At 38.6% G+C, this 21,366-nt stretch overlaps 1 protein-coding gene across 1 annotated transcript in view; it reads left to right on the forward strand.

The window, feature by feature from the left end:
• Window positions 1-887: 887 nt before the first annotated feature.
• LOC112117083 (uncharacterized protein C7orf57) overlaps window positions 888-21,366 on the forward strand; it is a 33,312-nt gene continuing 12,833 nt past the window's right edge. Inside the window, exons 1-8 of the mRNA XM_026654032.1 lie at window positions 888-1,050; window positions 1,627-1,690; window positions 4,150-4,347; window positions 5,510-5,618; window positions 5,770-5,929; window positions 12,951-12,995; window positions 19,298-19,398; window positions 20,969-21,105. Of these exons, the coding sequence (XP_026509817.1) occupies window positions 1,636-1,690; window positions 4,150-4,347; window positions 5,510-5,618; window positions 5,770-5,929; window positions 12,951-12,995; window positions 19,298-19,398; window positions 20,969-21,105 (805 nt within the window). The 5' untranslated portion in view covers window positions 888-1,050; window positions 1,627-1,635. The remainder of the gene's footprint in view (window positions 1,051-1,626; window positions 1,691-4,149; window positions 4,348-5,509; window positions 5,619-5,769; window positions 5,930-12,950; window positions 12,996-19,297; window positions 19,399-20,968; window positions 21,106-21,366) is intronic.

Genomic DNA, 21,366 nt, shown 5'->3' on the forward strand with positions numbered 1-21,366 from the left:
GCGCCCCAGGGCCCGAGCCGGGCGGGAGACGCCGGGGCCAGAGCCTCTTGGCCCGGGCCAGCCGCCGGAGGGAGCCGCTCGGCCAGGGGGGCCGGACTGGGCCGCGCTGCACCCCGCCCCAGCTTACCTGCTGCCTCCCTGTTTCAGGCTTCCCCCGAACATTTGATTCGCGGGAAGCAGGGGAGGGGGAGGAGCAGGGGGCGGAGCGTTCAGGGGAGGGGGCAGAGTGGGGCGGGGAAGGGGCGGAGTTGGGGTGGGGCCAGGGCCCCATGGAGTGTCCTCCTTTTTAAAAATTAAAATATGGTAACCCTACAGTCACCAACATGCCAATCACATTTAGCGCACCCTGAGGCAGAACAGACCATGGAGTGCACTCAACAGGGCCACAGTACAAGGTATGCTGCAATCAGAGGTGCAACTGCAGCAAGCCTGGGCATACCCGAGCTAGCTTTGATGGAGCCAGCTCAATTAATAATAGCCTCCTAAGCCCCGCCTCACCCTCTACATTGCTAAAAGCAACAGAGGGTCCTGTGGCACCTTTAAGACTAACAGAAGTATTGGAGCATAAGCTTTCGTGGGTGAATGCCCACTTCATCAGAATGCAAGTTATCCCGGTGCTAGGGGCGGGCGGTGCCTGTGCGCTACATGCGGTCCCTAAGGGCTATGCAGTGTAGACGGACCACGGGTTACAGCCCCACCCAGGCTCTAACACCACCCGCACAGGTGCCGGTGCCCATCACGTGCCACGGCCACGCCTGAGGCCGCAGCCCATCGGGGTGGGGTCCTGCCGGGAGGCGGGTCCCGTTACTCACTCACTCACCCTCCCCTTCGCGCGCGCGACGTCCGTAGCGGCTCGCGGGCCCGTCCGCGTCCCTTCCCTCTGGCCCCTGGAGTCCCGCCTCCGCCACGCGCGGCCCTGAAAGAGTCCCCGTTGCCGTGGAAACGGGGATTGTTGTGGTTGTTGCTGAAGGCGGCGTGGTGCTGGGTCGGTTCCTTCCAGCGCGCGCGTGAGCCGAGTTCCAAAGGGACCTGCCCCCCCCCGCACTCCTGGTAAGGGACCCCGAAAGTGGGGGGAGGGGTGGCGTGTCTGTCAGGGGGTAGGGGTGTTTGAGGGGGTGGGGGTGTCTGTCTGTCTGGGTGGAGTGTCTGTGCCTCCCTGTGGGTACCAGGTTGGGTGGGGGGTGTCAAGCTGAGCCCTTTCCCTTGTTCGGGGTGGGGGCTTCCAGGCTAAATCCCACCATGCCCAGGTGGCTGCTTTAGTTCAGGGGACCCCTGCCTTATGCTGGTCATGGCCAGACTGTAGGGCACTAGGAGCCTGGGGAGAGGGGCAGGGCTATGCACCATCTGGTTAAACGGGGGCAAATACAACTGGGGATTTGGAGGGGCTGTAGCCCCTCAAAAAGAACAACAAATCAGGAACCCCTGAGCCTGGAACAGAGGTTTGTTTATCTCACTTAATTAAAAGTGGGCAGACTTAATTTTGGTACAAAGCTACTCACTGAAGCGATATTCAACAGTTGTTATTTTATTATTAACTTTAGCCCTGCCCCAATAAAAAAAAAGTTGTCTACGCTCCTGTTAAATAACTATTTTTGTCTTTCCTTTTTTGACCCTTCCTTCATATAGGCTTGAGGAATGAGGAATATGAGCAAAGAGCCCTCTGGACCCCCCAACCGATATGCTCCTTGTGGCAAGTATACTGTTTGTTCTCCTTATGTAAATGCACATTTTGACATATCTTGGGTATGAAAAATGAATGGAACCCTTTGCTTCCTAAGAAGGGAGACTTCACATATACTATCTACTATATCAGCATTTTATGCTGTGGGGAACATGCATCCCTCAATGCCGTAATCCTTGATATTTTTGGTGGGGAAGGATGAGGCTGATAGTGGAATTTCCTTTGGGTTCTTTCTAGCCTGGTCACACAAGACATTCAAGACAGGACTCTGAGATGCTCTTCAATCTCACCAATGTGAGGAAACAACCATTTCCCATTTTGGCCTTCATCTGTTTTCCTTGTCTGGAACACCCCCCTCTCCTGTGTCAAGGCAGAAGCTAATGCCACCCACACTATAATCCAGCTAGTTAGATGCACTTTACCAAGTGACCTTATCTGCCCTGAGCATCATGACATCATCTCCAGGACATGCCTCAGTACTGGCCTAAAGACCCAAGGTTGTTCCCAAACTTCAGTTTTGCATACTGTAGTACCCAGCAGCAGTCACCATTTTTCAAGAAAATTAGTCAACTCAGATCTAAAAGTCACTTTTTCTTATAAATAGCATTGTGAAAGAAGGAAGTGAATTTACTCTGATGAAGTTAACTAAATTTTTTTAATGTAGTGGTTTGTGTGGAATTTGTAGTGATGGAATAATATTTGTCTTGTAAATCAGTAGTTTGTGTTTTCTTTGTTCTAGTTTATTAACAGAGTTTTAAGGATTTATGGGAGATTCCAAGGTACATCACAGAGTTGCCCCCCGCAGTATGTCTTCCTCAGACGCTTCCTACAGATTTGAGCATGATTTTTGTTTGTTGCTCCTGACTGAACCTTTTGCTCTTTCCATACCAAGAGTTATTTTGTTGCTTTCTAAATCGTGCAGATGTTCTGCTTCCCCAGTGCTGCCTGAGAGAAACTCAACTGAGATAAAACCAGCCTTAAAATTTCACAGTCTGGTTTATAAATCAGAACATAGGGTAGCCTGTTCAGTTGGGGTCACGGGTCCTTTTTACAGGAGGGTCCCAGAAGGTCTCAAATTGTTTCTGTTGCCAATGGGTAGGCCATTGGCATTTTCCATTATAAACTAATTTTAAAGAGTTTGTAATTCAACTCTGAAAACTCGCTGGGCTTAAAGTATTAAATACAAACACAACAAATATGTTTGAATAAGGTAGGGTTCCAAGTTGGTACTTACCCAGCAAGTTAACTAGGATGAAAAGATTCCTGATAATGAGCAGTTCGATGAAACATCCCATTCCAGGTGGACCAATTAGTAAGTGTGGTGAAAAAAAACCCAACAATCTAATGCGTCTTGCCTCTGCCACTAAGGAAAGATCTTTTATTTTTTAATAGTCATTTATACACTCCTTCCATTGCCATTACATGGAATATATTAACTGATTTCAATGGAAGATCTGTTTACTTAAAAACCACAGTTTTGTCTGAACATGTTTTACCTACACTTGCTATAAGTAACATCTAAGATTGTTATAATTTAAGATTAGTAAATAAAAATCTTCTCTTTTTTCCTGTATATTTACTTTGTGCTTTGACAGCACAATTGTGTCTATTCTGTTTAACCATTTTTCCCATATAGTCAGCCGTCCATTTCCCTTATTTGTGTGGGTTTTTCCTACAGTAATGGGAGTGGAAATGTTTGAGCGGGGGGGAAAGGAAAATGTGAGTGTAAAACTACAAAATTTGGGAGTCAGATTCAAGGGCAGGTGTAGTACATCAAGCTACTCCCAGCTCACTTTTTGAAACTGACTTGATTTCAGGTTGTCTTTTAAAATGGCACCTCAGCAGTATGCAGAGATGTCCAGCAAATGACTTAACCTGACTGGGTCTAGTGCACTGAAAGATTGCTCAGCCATGCAATGCTTGGAACTCATCTTAAATTAGAAGAAATTAGGTGTATTGTGAAAGTGGCTTGCTCTCTAGTGCTCTGTTTAATTTAATCATTATATTTCTTCAGATTATATTTCAGTAGTTAACTAAAACAAGTAAAGAGTTGATAGCAGAAAAGTGTTTTTTGTTAATAGTTGAAGGAAGAAAGGTCACCAAAGAATTAATGCTTTCCACTGCTGTCTTCTTGCGTTTTACTGATCTCGGTATTCATTAACCTAGTTCTCTGAATGGGGAAGATACATAACATTGTATTGTAGGACAGTTGCAGTGACAATTTGAAATAACATTAAAGGCTTTTTAAACAAGGCTCTACAGTGGTATCACAGTTTTTGTGTGATCACCTAGAAGTAGCAAGTATTTATTATTCTCTTATTGAGCATTTCATATCTATTACATCTTTAATAAAATGTAGTATGTTACACTGTAATTTAATGTGGACTTTGATTATTAAATCTGCTCTTTGACACAGTAATGTTATCAGTAAACATTTAGCCTAAATATTTTTTTCTTAATGATTATAGAATGGTACTACCATGTTCCACTGAAACGATCAGAGAAATCTGTGAACTCAGAAATCCCAATCCCTCCACCATCCCAGATCCCAGGTCTGAGCAACCTCGGAGAGTATCACAATGAAATTACATTTGGGAGCCGCAGGAAATGGATCAAAGACACAGACTCAGAATATGTAAAGCTGGCAAAGCAAGGAGGCCGACCTGGTGAATCTCAGTTCATTTGAGCATTATTGGTGGTTTGGGAAGCTTAAACATTTGACAAATATAACTGGAGACTGTTCCAGCAATTTTAAAAGTGATACATTTGAGGGGAAACTGTAGAAAGGGAAATGTTGTATGTTGTTGAAATATGTTGAATCCTCAAGAAAACAATGCAAAAACCTTTATCGGTAAATGTAATCGTTATAATCTAATGTCACATGCAATAACCCCAATACTTCATTGTTTGAGTCTTAACAGTTTTCTGCTTCAGCTTGTGCCCTTCCTTTTCCATCTTTCATGGCTAAAATATTATTATTAGGCTAAAATCCATTGATTAGCTCTTAAAGTATATTCCATCTGATCCGGAACGCTTTTTCTAGTCCTATTAAATTGAATTTAGAACATTGTTAAGCCTTTATGATAAAATCTGGGTATGTTAATGCTGATATATTCTAACCACAGCATAAATTATTTGGCAGGTTAGCTGCATTACATGGGGATCTGAACAATTTATTTTGTGTTTAACAGAGAAAGTATCTGCCTGGGTACTGAACTTTGAAAGGTTTATTAGAACTGTAAAAATATACCTTTTAGCATTGAAACTTGTGGGGGGGGGGGGGAGGTGAAATTGTCATAAAATTTGAAAAAGTCTGTAAAGGTTTTATTAAAATTACTTTTCAGTTTTTGCAAGTAAATAGTTTGTATTATACATATATTTTGTTTTCAGCTCATTGAAGATGTGAAAAACTTAAATGGACATAAATTTTCCACAGAGTTTCAATGATTCCCAGTCTGTAAAATGAGAAATACATCCACATGTATTATCAGGCACTGTATTATACAACTGTATGTCAAGATATGTAAAATGAGATACCTGATACAATTGAAATACAGTATTGGAAATAATATTGAAAAAATGAATTGTCCAGACCGTCAAAACTATTGCCACTTGCTGGCTTTGTGGGTAATCACTGCTGGTGACTATCCCATTAGGATTAAAAAGTAGTGAAAGTTCTGATTGTCCAATTGAATCTCAGTAAGGGCTACAAATAGAAATATTTCTTTTATAAAAAAAATTTAGTAAAAGATAACAGCAACATAAAAATATTAATTTATAACCCTGGAAAATACTACAGCATTAATGTATCTTTTTTTTTAACTTAAGATTTGTTGAAACATTTTACACCTAGTACAAGAAAAACATCCCCAGTAGCTTATGCTGCACCTGACTGGTATACACACCACAGTAAACCACCACCAGATGATGAATCTAAGTAAGTATGCTCTGATTCCATGGAGGCTGTGTAACTTTTTATAATCCACTGTATTTCTCTTTTGTTAGTCTGTTAAATTTTATGTTTTGAATTAATACTTTTGCAATAGAAAAATAATATAGAAAAATAATTGTGAAACCTTGGTCTACAGAGCCCATGTTTCCTCAGTGCCTGACTACATGGTTCATGAAGAGTTTAAGTCTGATCAGCTCAATGGTAACTATGAAACAAAAAGAGGGCCTTTTGATTTTGATATGAAAAGTATTTGGCAGAGGGATGCTGAGGACAAGGAGAACAAAGAGAAAAAAAAGGTACGATTTAAAGACTTTCTTCTTGGTGTAAAACTTCTGAAAAAAACTAAGTGGGTTTTTTGTTTCTTAAGGGGAGTGGCAGTGCATTAGAACAACACATTTTTGTACTGAAGTTACAGAAGTGATTTAAAATACATAGTTCTGTCATGAAGTGTTCTTGTTGCAGCATACTGTACCAGGAATGCATTTTTCAGTCACATTGTACATTTCGTATACTGCAAAGTTAATTAAAGTGAAATATTCTCCAGTCATCTCTCATAATGCAGTTTATTTTCTATTCACTCTCTGCCAATATAGGCCTTTCTCTGGATCTTTTCTTGTTAGAGACAGGTGAATGTTCAGGGGACTGTTTGGGTTTTGTGTTTAGTTTAATTGAGGAAATACTCTGAAAAGTGCTTTGGTACCAGTTCTGGAAACAGATATCCTCCATTTATCCACAAAATAGGTACAGCACAAGCAGTCATTAGTGCAATTTTTCACACATTATCCTTCTAGTTTGGATTGATCTTGACCTGGCTGAAGCTACCTGTGATGGTAGTTAAAGCCTACATTTTTTTTTTTTACATGTTCATTAATTTTGGGTGCTCAATTTTTTCATGCTTTGTTTCAGACACCTGGGACCTGATTTTCAAAGGTGCTGAACACCACCACTTCTCTTCAAGTCAAAGGGGTACTTCTGAAAATCAGGCTCTAGGTATTTCAAGTTGTGAACCTAAGTCACTTGTGCAAATTTGGGCCAAATTACCTTGCATTCTGCTGAAACTACTAGTTAGTGAAGTTGGGAATTGGGGCTCCTGTAATGATATTTGTCCATACAGAACTGGGCAGGGAACATCTTGTCATTCCACATAAGCAATCAAACACTTGTCAGGTGATTACACTGTAATTTAGATAATAATTTAGAGACATGAAGTTTATTTCCTGAACTATCCAGTCCCCAAGAAGACTTAAATAACCAATACTTAAAATAGAAGCTCCCAAGGAAGCCTCCTGGTTAAATTTCAAGGTGATGTAAGCAGGGGAGGAAGCTTTTTCATTTTTAAAAGGATGAAAACAGGAGGGTGTAAGATAAAACAGGTCCCTTGATCCTCCTGCTTAGGATCCCACTGTTGTCAACACATCTGGGGCCAAGTTTATCCCCAGGGTGAGCAGGCATAACAAGTTAATTTCAATGGGAGTTTTGACTATTTGTACCAAGGCCATAATTTGGTCCACAGCATTCCAAGTCAGTAATTTATATTCATTTTGTAGCTCCACTGAATCTGAAATTGGAATACATTACACTATGCTACTTAGACCTGCTTTCTAATCTGTTGAGGACCATCATGTAATTTACGCCACCGTTTTCACCACTGCTGAATTTGACTCAAAGATGCTAAATCTAAAAACTAACTCCCATAGGCTAAATGCCCTAAGATATCTAAGATGATATCTCTGACCACTTAACTCTTTCTAGTTTAAATTTTATTTTGGTTCCTACCTTATTGTCCTCCTCCCTAGAGCCCTTGGTTCATGCATTGTCATTTCAGCTTTTTCCTTCAGGATTTTTCTGCTCTAAGTACCTTGATGAATTAGACCCTAAAGAGGAAGGTGAGCACATATCTGACTTCTATGACAAGTTGGAGGAGGAATGTGTTTCTGAGGGGTTACTCAATCTAAACACTACTTGCATAGGTTGGGGAAATGGTCTGCCTTTACTGAAGAAAATGTCTTGGCTGCAGAAGATTCAAGAGTGATTTTTCTCTACTTGTTTGTGGATCTCTTCCGGTGGCAGTTATGAAGAATTTTCCATTTAACATGAAATATCATGGCATGCCCCACTTTCATAGCAGTTTTACCTCTTTGCCCCCCTCATAAAGATTTTCTATCTTGTTATTGTTTAAGAATGCCTTTCTTCCAAATATTTTCTCCTTCTTACAGATTCTTCTAGTAAAAAAATGGAGAGAGCATTATGGAATAATTTTTATTCTAGTATCGTGGCCTTGCAATCTATATTGTTGAACTTTTACAAATGGATTCTTAATGCTGTTTAAACAAAATTCCAATAAGTCTTCCATTTCCTTATTTGATGGTGATGCTTTAGATAATTTGTAGTTAGCTGCTAGGGTAGAGCTAAGGTTCTGAATGCAGAAACAGAACAATCTTTGGTTTAAAATTTTGAAAGCAAAGTGCCATTTTGAAGTTCAGAATCATTAGACACAGTTCTTTAGGGTACAAAAGTTGTTTGCTGCAGTCATAGAAAGAAACCCTTAAGGATGTACTTAAGGAAACCCTTAAGGACAAGTGCAAAAACATTTTACCTTGGAGGGTTCCTATTTAGTCCAGTCTAGAAAACAAAGTTCCCTTCTGGGCTCTACTGCTGATTCTTCAATCTTCTGTGTGTTTATCTTTTGAATTATGAGAAACTCTCTTATTCCTGATATTAAAAGATGGGTTTCTGACAGTTGCCATGTCCAGGAAAACTGGGGCCTGGGAGATCTTTTCCTTAACCTTCATCCCCCCTCACTTCAAGCTTCTTGCCAAAGATTGTGTTCAAGTTCCATGTCAATCATACAATCGTACAATTTGCAGTTTTTTCCAAAGCCACATTCTGCCAAGGTGGCTCTTGGTACTTTTAAGACTCGTAACATTTAAGTGAACAAAGCTCAGTCCTTAAGAAAGATTTCAGCTCCCTCTTCACTGATGCTATGCTCACCCATATGTGTCATTAGGACATCTGGAGGCATGTGATGTGAATGTATGAATTGTCACAGCGAATGAATATGAATGGTCACTGATCCAGGAAAAGTGTGTGAGAATGACTCTATAGCTTGGTGGTTAGAGCACTTTCGTAGGCTGTGGATGACTCAAGTCCTTGCTCTAATGACTACTCATACAAAGTGGAACAGCTTCAACAGGAGAGACTGAGAAAGCTCTACACTAGAATATCCCATAGTCCACTGGTTAGGGTGTACTTCTGCAATGGGGTAGACCCCAGTTCAAATTTCTGCTCCACATAAGGCAGAGAAAGAATGCCACAGGGTGTCCGGTTGCATGCCACAAATAAGGGGCTATGACTCAAGTGGCTAGAGTAGGTACTGCTGTCTTAGCCTACAAAGCAGGGCAGTTTGGCCTACTGGACAGATTCCTTGGGGCTGCTCTTGCTCTTGGGGCAGCATGGCCTAACAGCCAAAGTCCCTGAGCAATGCCCACACCCTGTGGTAGGTGTGGGGTAAGGGGATCCAGGCCCACCCTTCTCCACTGGGTCTCGACCCAGGGCCCTGTGAAATCAGTGGTCTGCAGTTTGGCTCAGTTTCCTATTTTAACAGTCATGTTTCCTGGATCGCTTCCTACCCTTGGTTCCTGCTCTGTCAGTTCCCCTGGGGACATTGGCTTTCTGGCTCACTTTCATCCTCCAGGGTCAATGGGGGTTTCACTGTTGATCTCACTGGTTTGGCCTTCACAGTCTGTAGCGCCAGTAACTCCCTGGCAGGAGCTGGCAGCATGTGTCCACTCTTCTCCTCAGCCAGCCCAAACTGAGCTGGGTCACTCCCTTTTATATCCTGTCTCCAGGTTGAGCATGCCAACAGGAGTGAGGGGGCACTGCCTCTTCATCCCACAATGTGCGGTTAACCCCAGATGGGTCAGTGCAGGGTAGATACAGCCCATCACAAGGGGAATTGAACCTGTGTCTCCCACACAGCCCAGGTGAGTGTTCTAACCACTGGGGTAACCTTTATAAGGAGGGTTCCTCCTTCATTTTTTTTTTTGTAGCTGAAACTATTTAATCAATTTGCTTCAAATTTGCAAATAGTTTTGGGTCAACTGAAACTGCATATTTTAGCAAATAAATTATTCATCCAAAAAATTTCACCCAGCTCTAATCCTGAATGCTGTATGGAGCTTCAAAATGCCCCCAAAAGGTGATCCTGATTCAAACGGACAAGCAGGCCACCACATTCTATATTGGAGAAGGGCACTAGGATGTGTGAGACTCAGGGCTTCTTGTATCCAGAAGCCTTGCAGGTGGAAAGTGCATTCTGTCTCAAGACAATCCTGGTTGTCATATGCATAGCAGAGAAAAAGAACATGATCATAGACATACTGAGTCAAACAATGACAGATCTTCACAAGTGGTCTCTGTATCACTGTGGGGGCAGAGCTGATCTTTCGGTGGGCCATGCTGAAAGTGAATCTCTTCACCATTTACTGGAACAAGAAGTTACTGGTCCTCTATGAATGACAGACCACATTAGCAAGAAAAGACCACATTAGCAAGTGACAACTTCTCCATTCCCTGGGGTGAGAAGTTCCTTTATGCCTTCCACCTGATCCCATTTGTAACAAAGCTAATGGCAGACCTTAGATAAGACTAAGTTTGATCTTAAGTTTCCTGGTGATTCAGACAAATAAGGTGCTCAGCTCTGCTGCAGATGGTCAAAGTTAGTCCAATCAAGCTGAGAGTCTTGCCTCAGATAATCACTTTAGAACCAGGACACCTTGTTCCATCCCATTTCCAGACCTCTCTCTCTAACTGGATAGCTTCTGTCATGATAGAGATCTGTAGGCAAGGTGTCCACAGGCTGGTGGTTTGTATTCTCTTGACCCCTAAAGTAATTTACATAGAAGAATTTCTTACATGGAACTTCATTTTTCTGGTGGCAATGACTTCAGCTCATAGATTAAGTAAATTTCTGCTGTAGTGACTGAACTGCCTTATGCCAAATTTCATAAGGGTGTGGTATTGCTATAGACTCATTTTCACTTCCTCTCCAATGTGATATTGGAGTTCCACCTTACTGAGCATACTGTCCTGCTAATATTCTTCAAGTTCTGTATGATTCCATTTCTCATTACTATGACCTGGCTGACATGAAGCTAAGCCATGTCCACACTCTATCCAAGATAAGATGACCACTGCTGCCTGGGTCGGGAATGTTTCCATCACAGACATATATGTAGCAGCTACATAGTGATCTCTCTGCATACTTACATATAATTATTGCTTGTATTCAGGTTTCAAGAAGGAATTCGATTTCAACAGTTCAGTGCTCTAGAACTTGTTCACAAATAGAGGTGGCCAAACTTTCTCACCCATCCCCAAGTATTTTTGTTTCTTATTTTCAGTTAGCCAACTTTTATATCAACTTTCTTGACTAGTGATCGATTCTAAAGATTTGAATTATGTCTGATGTTATTTATTGAGAGGTAGCCTTCTTTATGTATTTATTTAAAAAATTATACTTTCCCAGGTCATATTATAGGCATTGGCCTTATTGTGGCAGCTGTACTATTTTTTTTTTTTTTGGTGTGTGGGGAAGACATCCCTCAAATTTTTACTATTCAGGAGTGAGAATCCTGTATAGATTATATTTTTAGAGAAGAGAAAATTACTTGTTTTGTAATTCTTTTTTTCTGAGAAGCTATGCTGTAGGATTCTCTATCACCTACTTCTATTCAGAGTTTACCTATTATCTTTTGAGATGTCTTTCACTTTGTACCTTTTCTTTCATTTTTATTTAAGGCTTTTTTTATCATGTGTTAATCATCTTGTTCTGGTTTACTGTTAGTAGGAGCTTCACGTCTTATGCAATCAGAACTAAGTGAACTATTTGGAGAGGAGCATTTGGACTTGGGTAGAGTTGATGCATGATAACCAGTTAAGGCCTGAAACATGCTTTGCCCTGCTACTACTGCCTTTAATGGTCAAAAGCCTAAGAGCTAGCAGAGTTCCACCAATCTTATTGTAAGAGGCTAAGACCTAGGACTGAGAATCTTTCAAAGTGGTATTTTTGGAGAAGCAGAATTGCAAAATATATATTTTTCCTGTCTCTGAGATAGCTAGGCCCTGGGACTTTAAGGGCTTTAAAGATAACCAACCAGCATCTTTAATTGCACCCAGAAGAAAGTTGAAAGCCAGTGCATGAAACACTGGTATTAGATGGTCACATGGATTTTGCCCTCTTAAAAGGCGAATAGCTAGCTATGCTATACTGATGGTTTCAAGTGGTTATTAACAGTAACCCTAAGTACATCACATTACCTTAGTCCAACATGAAAATAACAAAAACGTTAATTGTAGTGATGAGGCCTACATCAGAGAAACTGCAATGAAGGATTCAATAAGACCTGGAAACTGTGAACCATTTAGAAACAGTCTAAACATTACCTGTTAATTGGAAGGAGCAGTCGTAATATACATCAGCTTTTCAAGATGTTTCTCCACCACCAGCATCTTTTCAATTTTATTTAGATTTCATGTTATAAATTGAATTAAACCAGCTAGATTTCATCCATGATGACCTCACATTGATTTGGCATGAGGAATGCTAAGAAATCATGGAATCAAAGTTTAAAGGAAAGAGATGCTGAACAGAGTATCAACAGCGTACTAGTGATAGTGCAGCATCTTCTAATGGCCTCATTAACACATTATTAATTATTTTCATTACAGTAGCACCTAAGTGTCCCAATCAAAATTGGAGTCCTATTATTCTAGGCACTGTGTGGGCACATAGAAAGACACACACCTTGTCCCAAAAAGCTTACAATCTAAACGGGCAATGCAGACAAACAGATGTACAAAGAGATGAACCAACTTGCCCAGGATTACACGCTAGGTCAGCGACAGAGCTGAGGATAGAACCCAAGCCTCCCACTTCTAGTGTAGTTCCCAAGCCACTATATCATGCTGCCTTATTGTTTTGAATCTTTGAAATTTGACATTTAGGTATTGGTACAGATTTTTTTTAACATAACCATCCTAAAATGTAACTTTTCTCCCCCTCCTTCCTAGCCATTATTTCATTTTTTGAGCATTGGCAGATTGAGAGGTATGCAAGGGTATTTCAGTGGGACTCCTTTTGCCTAAGGCAGTGATACAATGTTTCCAGGGCTGGTCTTTTTCCCCATTTTACCTGTGATAGCCTGCAAGTCAAATTTTGCAACAACTATCAGTAAATTTTATTGCAATTTACAAAAGGCAAGCATCTTAAATCATGTCTCTTGCATAAGTTACAATATTCACTAATTCTCCTATCAGGAAAATGCTGCTCAAGTTGAGGTCCATGTGGGCAACACAAAAGAGGTGCGTATATCACTAACATAGGGGTGTGGTTTGACAGAAAAGAAATTTGCCTAATGCAGTAATCATTTTACAATACTGTCCAAGAGTACATATTGCCTTTCCAAAAAGTATTGTTCCCAAAAGCGGACTTAATTTATGTTATAATACAGCACTTGACTGTCTCAACTTCTTTTCTAAAATTTTATTTCTTCTAGGGCTAAAATTACTCTTGTTTTCTTTTCTTTTTTTAAGACTTATCTCCTAGTATCTCATCTATTAACTCTGTTATGTGTACAGGACAGTTTACATTGTATTGTAAACAACTTCTTGGGAATTATGCATTTTTAAATCACTTTTATTCAAGATTTAGCAGTAGGTATGTGATTAGAATTAAAATTTTTCAAACACATTTTTAAAAACTAAGTTCAGTATCAAAAATTAAAAAGGTTTTTTTAAAAAAGGATAACCTGATCATTGTCACTCAATCTTCTTCCTTTTTTTAGAGATGCTTTATAATGCAGTTATTTTTCACTGTTATAGTGCCTTATCTTCAAGGACTTCAAAGGATTTTATAAAAATTAATGATTTAAGACTCGCCACCTGTAAAGTAGGCAGTCATTGTCATCAGTTTTACAGATAGGAAAACTGGGATACAGAGAGTAAATGACTTGCTCAAGTCCCTAAGGGAGTCTGTGACACAGTTGGTACTAAAACTCAAATCTCCTGTGTACCAGTTCTGTGCTTTGGCCATTTCTATCTCTGGTCTTTGATTCCCAACTGATACGCAGTGGAACTCAAAATAAGCTCCCAAGTGAACTACTGGTCTTGCTCCGTTACTATGGAAGAAGAAACCTGTTTTCCCCCATGACTATATTTGAGCTCAGTAGTAAAATTATGTCAGAATCCTCCTATATATAGTTAGCAGGACACATCATACAATTTAAAAACTAGTTTTAAAAACTCTAAAGAGTAATCTCAGAACTCCTAGACTTGAATAAGGCTTTAACACTAAATCACAGAGATGTGCAATATTACTACCGATTTTTATTTGAACCACATTAATTACTCAGCTTTCTTTCCTCTCTCTCACTCTTGTTGCTAAAAACAGAAATCTTAAATTCATCTATTTTTATTTAACACATAGGAAAGCTCATTATTTACAATATGAGCATATGAGAAGCAACAGCAAAAAGGTTTAACAATAAGATGTAGGTTTCAAGTATAGATACCTTAAAATTTCTTTGCTTCCTCATATTTTTTTACCCTTTATTCCTAGAAAAATTAAGTGCTTCTGACACGTTTTTATAAAATATAGGGCCAGTAGACTCATCTACAAAGTTTTAAAAAACTTCAGTGAAAGCAATTGTTTTTAAACAATCATTCCCAGGTAATGTTTGAAACTAAGAACCTGAATGTGAAATTCACTCCTATGCAAAAGGCTAGCACAAGGCCTATGATCCACTTATTCAGACTGAAATTATGCATACATTTTGTGCTGATATCCTACACAGAGAGGAATTTCACCCATTGGAATCAACTTCATTGCTAAGGAAAATGCAAAAATAAGCAGAGCATAAATAATGAAATGTGAGCATTTAAAAGAATTATATTATTTAGTAATTGATGGTGTTTTAAAAAACATATGTAAAGAAATGTGTTTATTTACAGAATTTTTTAATTGTCAATGTCTCCAAAAAAAATTGGAACACTTTACACTGGAATGTACATAAATGACCCACTGTTCCATAAAATGACTTTAAAATATAGTAATAGTGAACCACAGTTACACAGCTTTTAATATTGTATCTATATACAGTAATAAGATTCGATGATTGTCACAGTTTGTAACGCTGAAACCTAAAATGTCTGTAGAGCCAGTGTGAAGTGATGAAAACAGCTATAAGCTATATTTTTTTGTTCAGAATATCACCAGATTCAGTTATCGTTAGGTTTTGCAGAATGTTCCCATCCAATTTTTTAAGTTCTCAGCCATTTTGACTTTTATGAATTACATCCCTGCTACAGCAAGGCATGTATTTATGCCATGCCAAGAGTCCTAGATCTCTGTGATATCAGAGATAACTCAACCAATCATCACCCTTACTCTACAGCTAATTTTCATGCAACAGTTTCATTGGTTGCTTGAGAGAGACTGAACAGATGTTGAGTTACTTGGCCTAACTGGCACAGTTCTTCAAAACCAAGCATGCAACAACACAACCAGCATACACAATAACCGCATACACACATAGCTTCGCATTTCCCACTAGCACAGATCAACAGAAATTTCCCAGCACAGTACAAGCCACACACAAATCAACACAGCCACCCACACAACGACAGAACCAGCACACACAATAACCCCCGACATCACTCTGAAGCCTACAATGTCTTTCAGTCAATGTGAAGCAATGGAAACAGCTGCAGGCATTGCCGAGAGCTTATTATGTTTAGAATATCACCACATTCGGTTGTCACTGGGATTCTCAGTTTGTTACCCTCCAAATTTTTAATTTCTCCGCCATTTTTTGCTTTTTTACAAAGATGACTGTACAAATTTCCCCCGTGTGATTGCTTGAGCTTTCAGCTACTAGTAATGTAAAGAACTGTACTCCTTAGCAGAAAGCAAATGACATTTGGCTTCATTGTCCCCGATAGCATTCTCTCTAGTTTGGCTTCTTTGAGTTGTTGCTGTGGTGGCTGTTGCCTGAGAAGCCCTGGAGACTGCTGTTTTATCCAAGTGGGTTAGCAGCCTGAATGGCTTTCAGATGATTCATATATACTTAGCATAAAGGCAGCTGGAAAAACTTTTCATAGAGAAGAGAAGAACTATATTTTTGAACGTAAATCCAACATCTGTCCCAATTTAGTTAGATTTTCCTAAGATGAAGAATGAGCTGTTTTCTAGCTGAGAAACCGAGATCTCCAGTTCATTTGTAATTTAAGGAAATCTTTGATTTACATACAATTTGTTTCATGTTTTCCCATGAAATGCATATAAAAGGAGAATTATCAAAATTAACTATGAAAATATGAGAGTCTGCCTTGATCACAGTCTGAGCACAAGTCTACACAATAAGTATGGCAAAATAGCTTTTTAGTTTTCTCATTTCCATAATCAAGTAAGGTTTTCAGAGCTTCAGGAAGCACCTTCAGTGAATTATTCCTTGGCCTTCAGCTGCAATGTGGCTGTTTGTTGAAATTCAAGTCAAATAAAAATGATTAATGAAAATCAAAAGCAGTAGGGTTTTGCCTACCTCTGCACTTTGTTTTCCCTGTCCTACTTTTTGTAATTGTTTAGGCTTCTCTTTTTTTTCCATCTTATGTTCCTGTTTCTTTCCACTGCCAAAACCAGACTGTTTTTCTCGTTCCATCTGCTGTTCATAATATACATAACCATATCAAACTGTGTTTCTGTGGTACTCTTTGTGTAGGGTCAGCAGGATTAGATTTTTATCAGCAAATTTCAATATATGTCAATTTCACCATACACATACATATCAATGAAAAAATATTTCCATCAATACTAATCAAAATTTACGGATAAGCAAAGTAAGGGCTTGACTACATGGCCCACTGGATCGACAGGCAGTGATCAATCCAGCGGGGGTCGATTTATTGCGTCTAGTCTAGATGCGATAAATCGAGCGCCAAGCGCTCTTCCGTCGACTCCGGTACTCCACCGGAGCAAGAAGCACAGGCGGAGTCGACGGGACAGCGTCAGCCGTCGACTTACCGCAGTGAAGACACGCGGTAAGTAGATCTAAGTATGTCAACTTCAGCTATATTATTCACTGAGCTGAAGTTGCATAACTTAGATCGATTCCCCTCCCCTCCACCCTCCAGTGAGATCAGGCCTTAGAAAAATGCTGCTTGAGATCTCATTAGTGTTTGATTTAAGGCTATTTATTTTGTATATTTTGAGCTGTGATGTTGACAGGTTGTGTTTGAACTGTTATAAAGCTTTAACTTTTTGAATCTCAGTGTCTACTGTCATTAAACAATTTATTGTCTGACCCCCTCATTGTGTGACTCTGCATAATTTCCCACAACTGTGAAAATGTAAATTGATAAAAATAAAAAAAAATACTCACAATGCTGATAATGAAGATAGAGGAAGGCAACAATAAGACAGATTCAGTGCACCTAAGAATATTACTCTGAAATATAAAGCACAAACAAATCACTTAGAAAAACTGAGCCTCAATTTTTCAGTACTTGATAGTGTAGGAGAATGATTCTAAATCACTAGAATTTACAACTTCCAAGTCTGGGTAAAAGACACCATGACATAAAACTAATATTCATGTAAACTCCTTTCATTTTGACAACAGTATCTCCCATCTCTTCATTTTTAAGCCCCAACTCTTCAACAATCATTTTGTCCACAATGAAATAACCCCATCATCTTACTCATTACCAGACGCTGGAATCCATCACCTTAAGTGAAATCCTGGCCCCATTGAAGTCATTGAAAGTTTTGCCATTTATTGGGGGCCAGGATTTCACCCCGGTCTTTCCATTTCAGAATCAGTCCAAAAGCTCTATCCTAGACTTCATATGTCCTCCATAAAATAGAGGTGCAGGGGAAATGATCCAGTTCCTCACACTCATCAAATATTCATCTCTCCTCTTCCTCCTCTCCTCACCACCTCTCATTGTATCTTGTCTTTCACTGGCCTCCTAATTAGTACATGCTCAATCGTTTCACATTTTTATTGCACTCCTCTTCATTCATACCATATCACATCTGCATAGGCTACCTGCATCCTCCATAATTTACTTGTATTTAGAAGAATAAGCTGCATTTGTTTTGGAGGTGTTTCAATTATATTTTCATATGAATGTTACTATATAAAAATAAATTATATTGTAAGGCTTGCAACCTAGTTGCAATTTCTGATATTTATTATTTTGTACTTTAACAATTATATATAATCTTCTTGTAATGATCAGATCCAACTTGATACAGTATGGCTCTATGCCCAGTAGTACACAGCTAATTTATATAGCAATATACTTCACTTCTAATCATCCAGTCTTGAAGCTTTTGTAATAATATGATAGCAGTGATTATATCTATATCTTCTGGTGTGTTGGAATGTCATGGTAACACTGACTTTCAACTAGCTACATAAGATATTTTAGTAGATAAATTATATTTGAACATATTTTTTGGTTCTAATAATCTAAAGAATACACAAAGAAGATCTTAAAAATTCTTAGAGGTGACCTTTAAAAATTGGGCTTGTGCCATTTTTAGCTTATTTATGATGTATAAAGGAAGCTTAAAAGAATGTTTTAAAACATCATTTCTGCATTTTTTTAACCTTAGAAATATTGGGAAAGTCAGGTTTGGTCTTCTCTATTATTGCTGAAGGACCTCTGAGAGGTTTGGGGAATATTTATTTTGACTTCTGCACCTTAATTGAAGAGGCAAGGGTATTGAACCTTTAACCAAGACTTCCTGTAACTTCACTTGCTAATTAACATTTTGGATAAAGATGTTAACACATACAAACAGTTTTAAACAGTCCCATTAAGATTCCTGTCTCTCTTTAGTTACTCATTGTTTACTCTCTTGGCTCTTTTGATGTGACCATTTCACTAGGTCTCCAAGTATCAAAGAATATTCCATGCTAGATTGAACCTGAATTTGCAGTGTAAATAAACAAGCAGAATTTAAAAACCACCACCTTTCAGGTCTTCCTTTTACATAATTAAAGAGGGCAAAAGCTCAGTTTTGAGGCCACCTTCAGTGTGTCTATATTATTTGGAATTTCCCACCTCAGATTAATATAGTACAATGGCTTTATTACTGTCTGGGAGACCCTATGTTTCTTTACCAAATGGACTGTGGTTCTTAAACCAGGGATGAAACCTGACCCCACTGAAGTCAAAGGGAGCTTTGCTATTGACTTCAGTCAGACCAGGATTTAACTTCAAAGTTTTTTCATTTCTTCCATGCAGTGGACTGAGCCATGATGAGAAGCTTTGACTGCTAAATTTTAATTTGGCGGCTTAGTTTTAGTTAGAAAGGTACTACAACTCTTTTTTGTCAGAGAGAAATGCTTATGGCTCAGCAGATTTATTAGTGGTGTCACTTAAAAGCCTACTAATATAACTAGTGATAAATAAATAAGGTTACCACATTTTCTTCAGTTTTATCATTTACTTCCCTAAACTTACTGCTAGTTCCTTGAATTGTGCAAATACTGAAGATATTTAGAGCTACCAAAGTAATCCCTTTTTCTGATGTCCCCTGATCATGTATATTTCCTTAATCATAACATTGTTGTTAAATTAGGTTTTCTTTAACACAGGTAAAGCTTCCTGCTATAAACCCCAAATACCCAAACAGAATACCACCCTCTACTGCAAATAAGGAATTCCACGGGGGAAATAGGCTTTATTTTCCACCTATGTAAGTAGCACACACATTGTATTAACTAAGGCCCTGATTCTGAAAACATTTTAACTTTACTCACTTATATAAATGTTTGTGGGATCAGGGTTTATATCTGTAATGGGCCTGAGCTACTTTGACTCTCAGGCTACCACATGTACTATCTGAAATATTAAAATGGTTTTATAAGTAACTTAAGTCATGTTATTTAATTTTTAGGATGTACCATTAAATATAACTACAAAATTGAAAAAGTAAGCACACACAAGTCAGTACATTCAAAACTTTTAGGTTCCTACAGTGATGTTTATTGTGCACATCCAGTACTTTCTTGTTGTTGTTTTTTTTTAAAACAGAAGAGTTTTTTTTAAAATAGTGATTGTTTTTGGTTCTCAGTGCAATCCAGTGAATGGACCATAATGTCCATTATCACTATTTGTATTAAAGTAGTGTGCAAAGAATCCAGTTAAGATTGAGACTGTTGTTTGGTCTGGGTTCTGTATAGACACATTAAGTTACCATCGTGGCTTGAAGAGTTTACCATCTAATTTAAGACAAGACACAAGTGGTGTAACAAACTATAGGAGGGAGAACCAGGGTAACTGATATGAACATGTGATTACATCAATTAGCTATGCGTGTAATTAGATGGTTTCAAGTTGTTAAAAGAATACTTATTTTAATTATTATAAAATACAAAGGAATAAATGTATAGTTCCAATATGTTTTATAATCTATGCTTAATAATTTGAACAAAAACATTATGTATATATAATGGCAAAAATGGAAATAGAAAATGCCACATTTATGTAACTTTGGGTATTTCTACACAGCATTTTAGAATGAGTTGCCTTTCTGGGTTGGCAGACATGGTAATGGGACTCAGGCTAGCCCTCTAAAAGCAATTGTCTAGACAGCACTTTGAAGTTGTAGCTCAGACGGAAGCCTATGCTCTGAAGCCCACCCCTCTCCGTAGGCTTCAGAGCTTAAACCGCAAATTAAAAGCGCTGTCTGTACAGCAATTTTTAGAGTGCTAGTATGAGCCTTGCTAGCCCAAGCCTGTCAACCCAGGCTGGGAGGCTCACACCAAAATGTGTGTAGCTATACCCTTAGAGTTAACATTGCTTAGGAATCTAGTTTTTGAACTTGTTGACTTTTATTTGCTTTACTTCTCCATTTCTGACATGAATTACCCTTTTCATCTCACTTTACCATTCTGCTATAGGGCCAAATCTTGCAGCCCTCAATCACACAAATCTCCCATTAATTGAGTTTTGTTGAATGAGGACTACAAAATTTTGTCTCTTAATTATGATAAAAACTATGGTTAATTATGATTGATTATGCAAACCTTATGGCATTATTTTATAAGAAGCATGTTAAATTCATATTATGCTAATTAAACCATGGGAAAATAAATAATATAAATGACATTTCTGTTTTTGTTATTTACTTGCATATAAAAGAACTTGGTATAAGATGCCACTCTCCTTTCTGTAAAATAAAATGGTTGCTGCCAATTCTTTCTTATGTTTTATTTCTGAACTCTTGTCTGATATATATTTTATTTTTATTTATTTTTGTATAGGCCTGGTCAGAAAAACAATGAACCAGTAAACTTCAGCAAACTGATTAGCAATGGTTACAGGGACGATTGGATTCAGCAGCGTAATGACTGGGAGAAAAAGATTCAGCAAACCTCAAAAAATAACGAGCAGCCTGAAGGTGAAGTGTATTGTGACTATTTTTTTCTTTAATTTAGCAGTTATCTAAAGTTAGTAACCAAGATTAGCTCTATCAACTCACACATCTTACTTTTGAATATAATTACATTTACTTTTTTATTTTGCTCTAACTATGTCAATATGGGCCCAATTTAAAAAATACATGTGACTTTAATTGTAGAGGCAAAGTTGTCAGTGGCTTTGTATATCTTTTAAGTTGTGAAAGTATGCTTTGGTTTTGTCTTGTGGCTAAATTCTGCTT

Source organism: Terrapene carolina, unplaced genomic scaffold, assembly GCF_002925995.2.
Source record: "Terrapene carolina triunguis isolate 2854851 unplaced genomic scaffold, T_m_triunguis-2.0 Scaffold179, whole genome shotgun sequence".
In the NCBI taxonomy this organism is placed as follows: domain Eukaryota; kingdom Metazoa; phylum Chordata; order Testudines; family Emydidae; genus Terrapene; species Terrapene triunguis.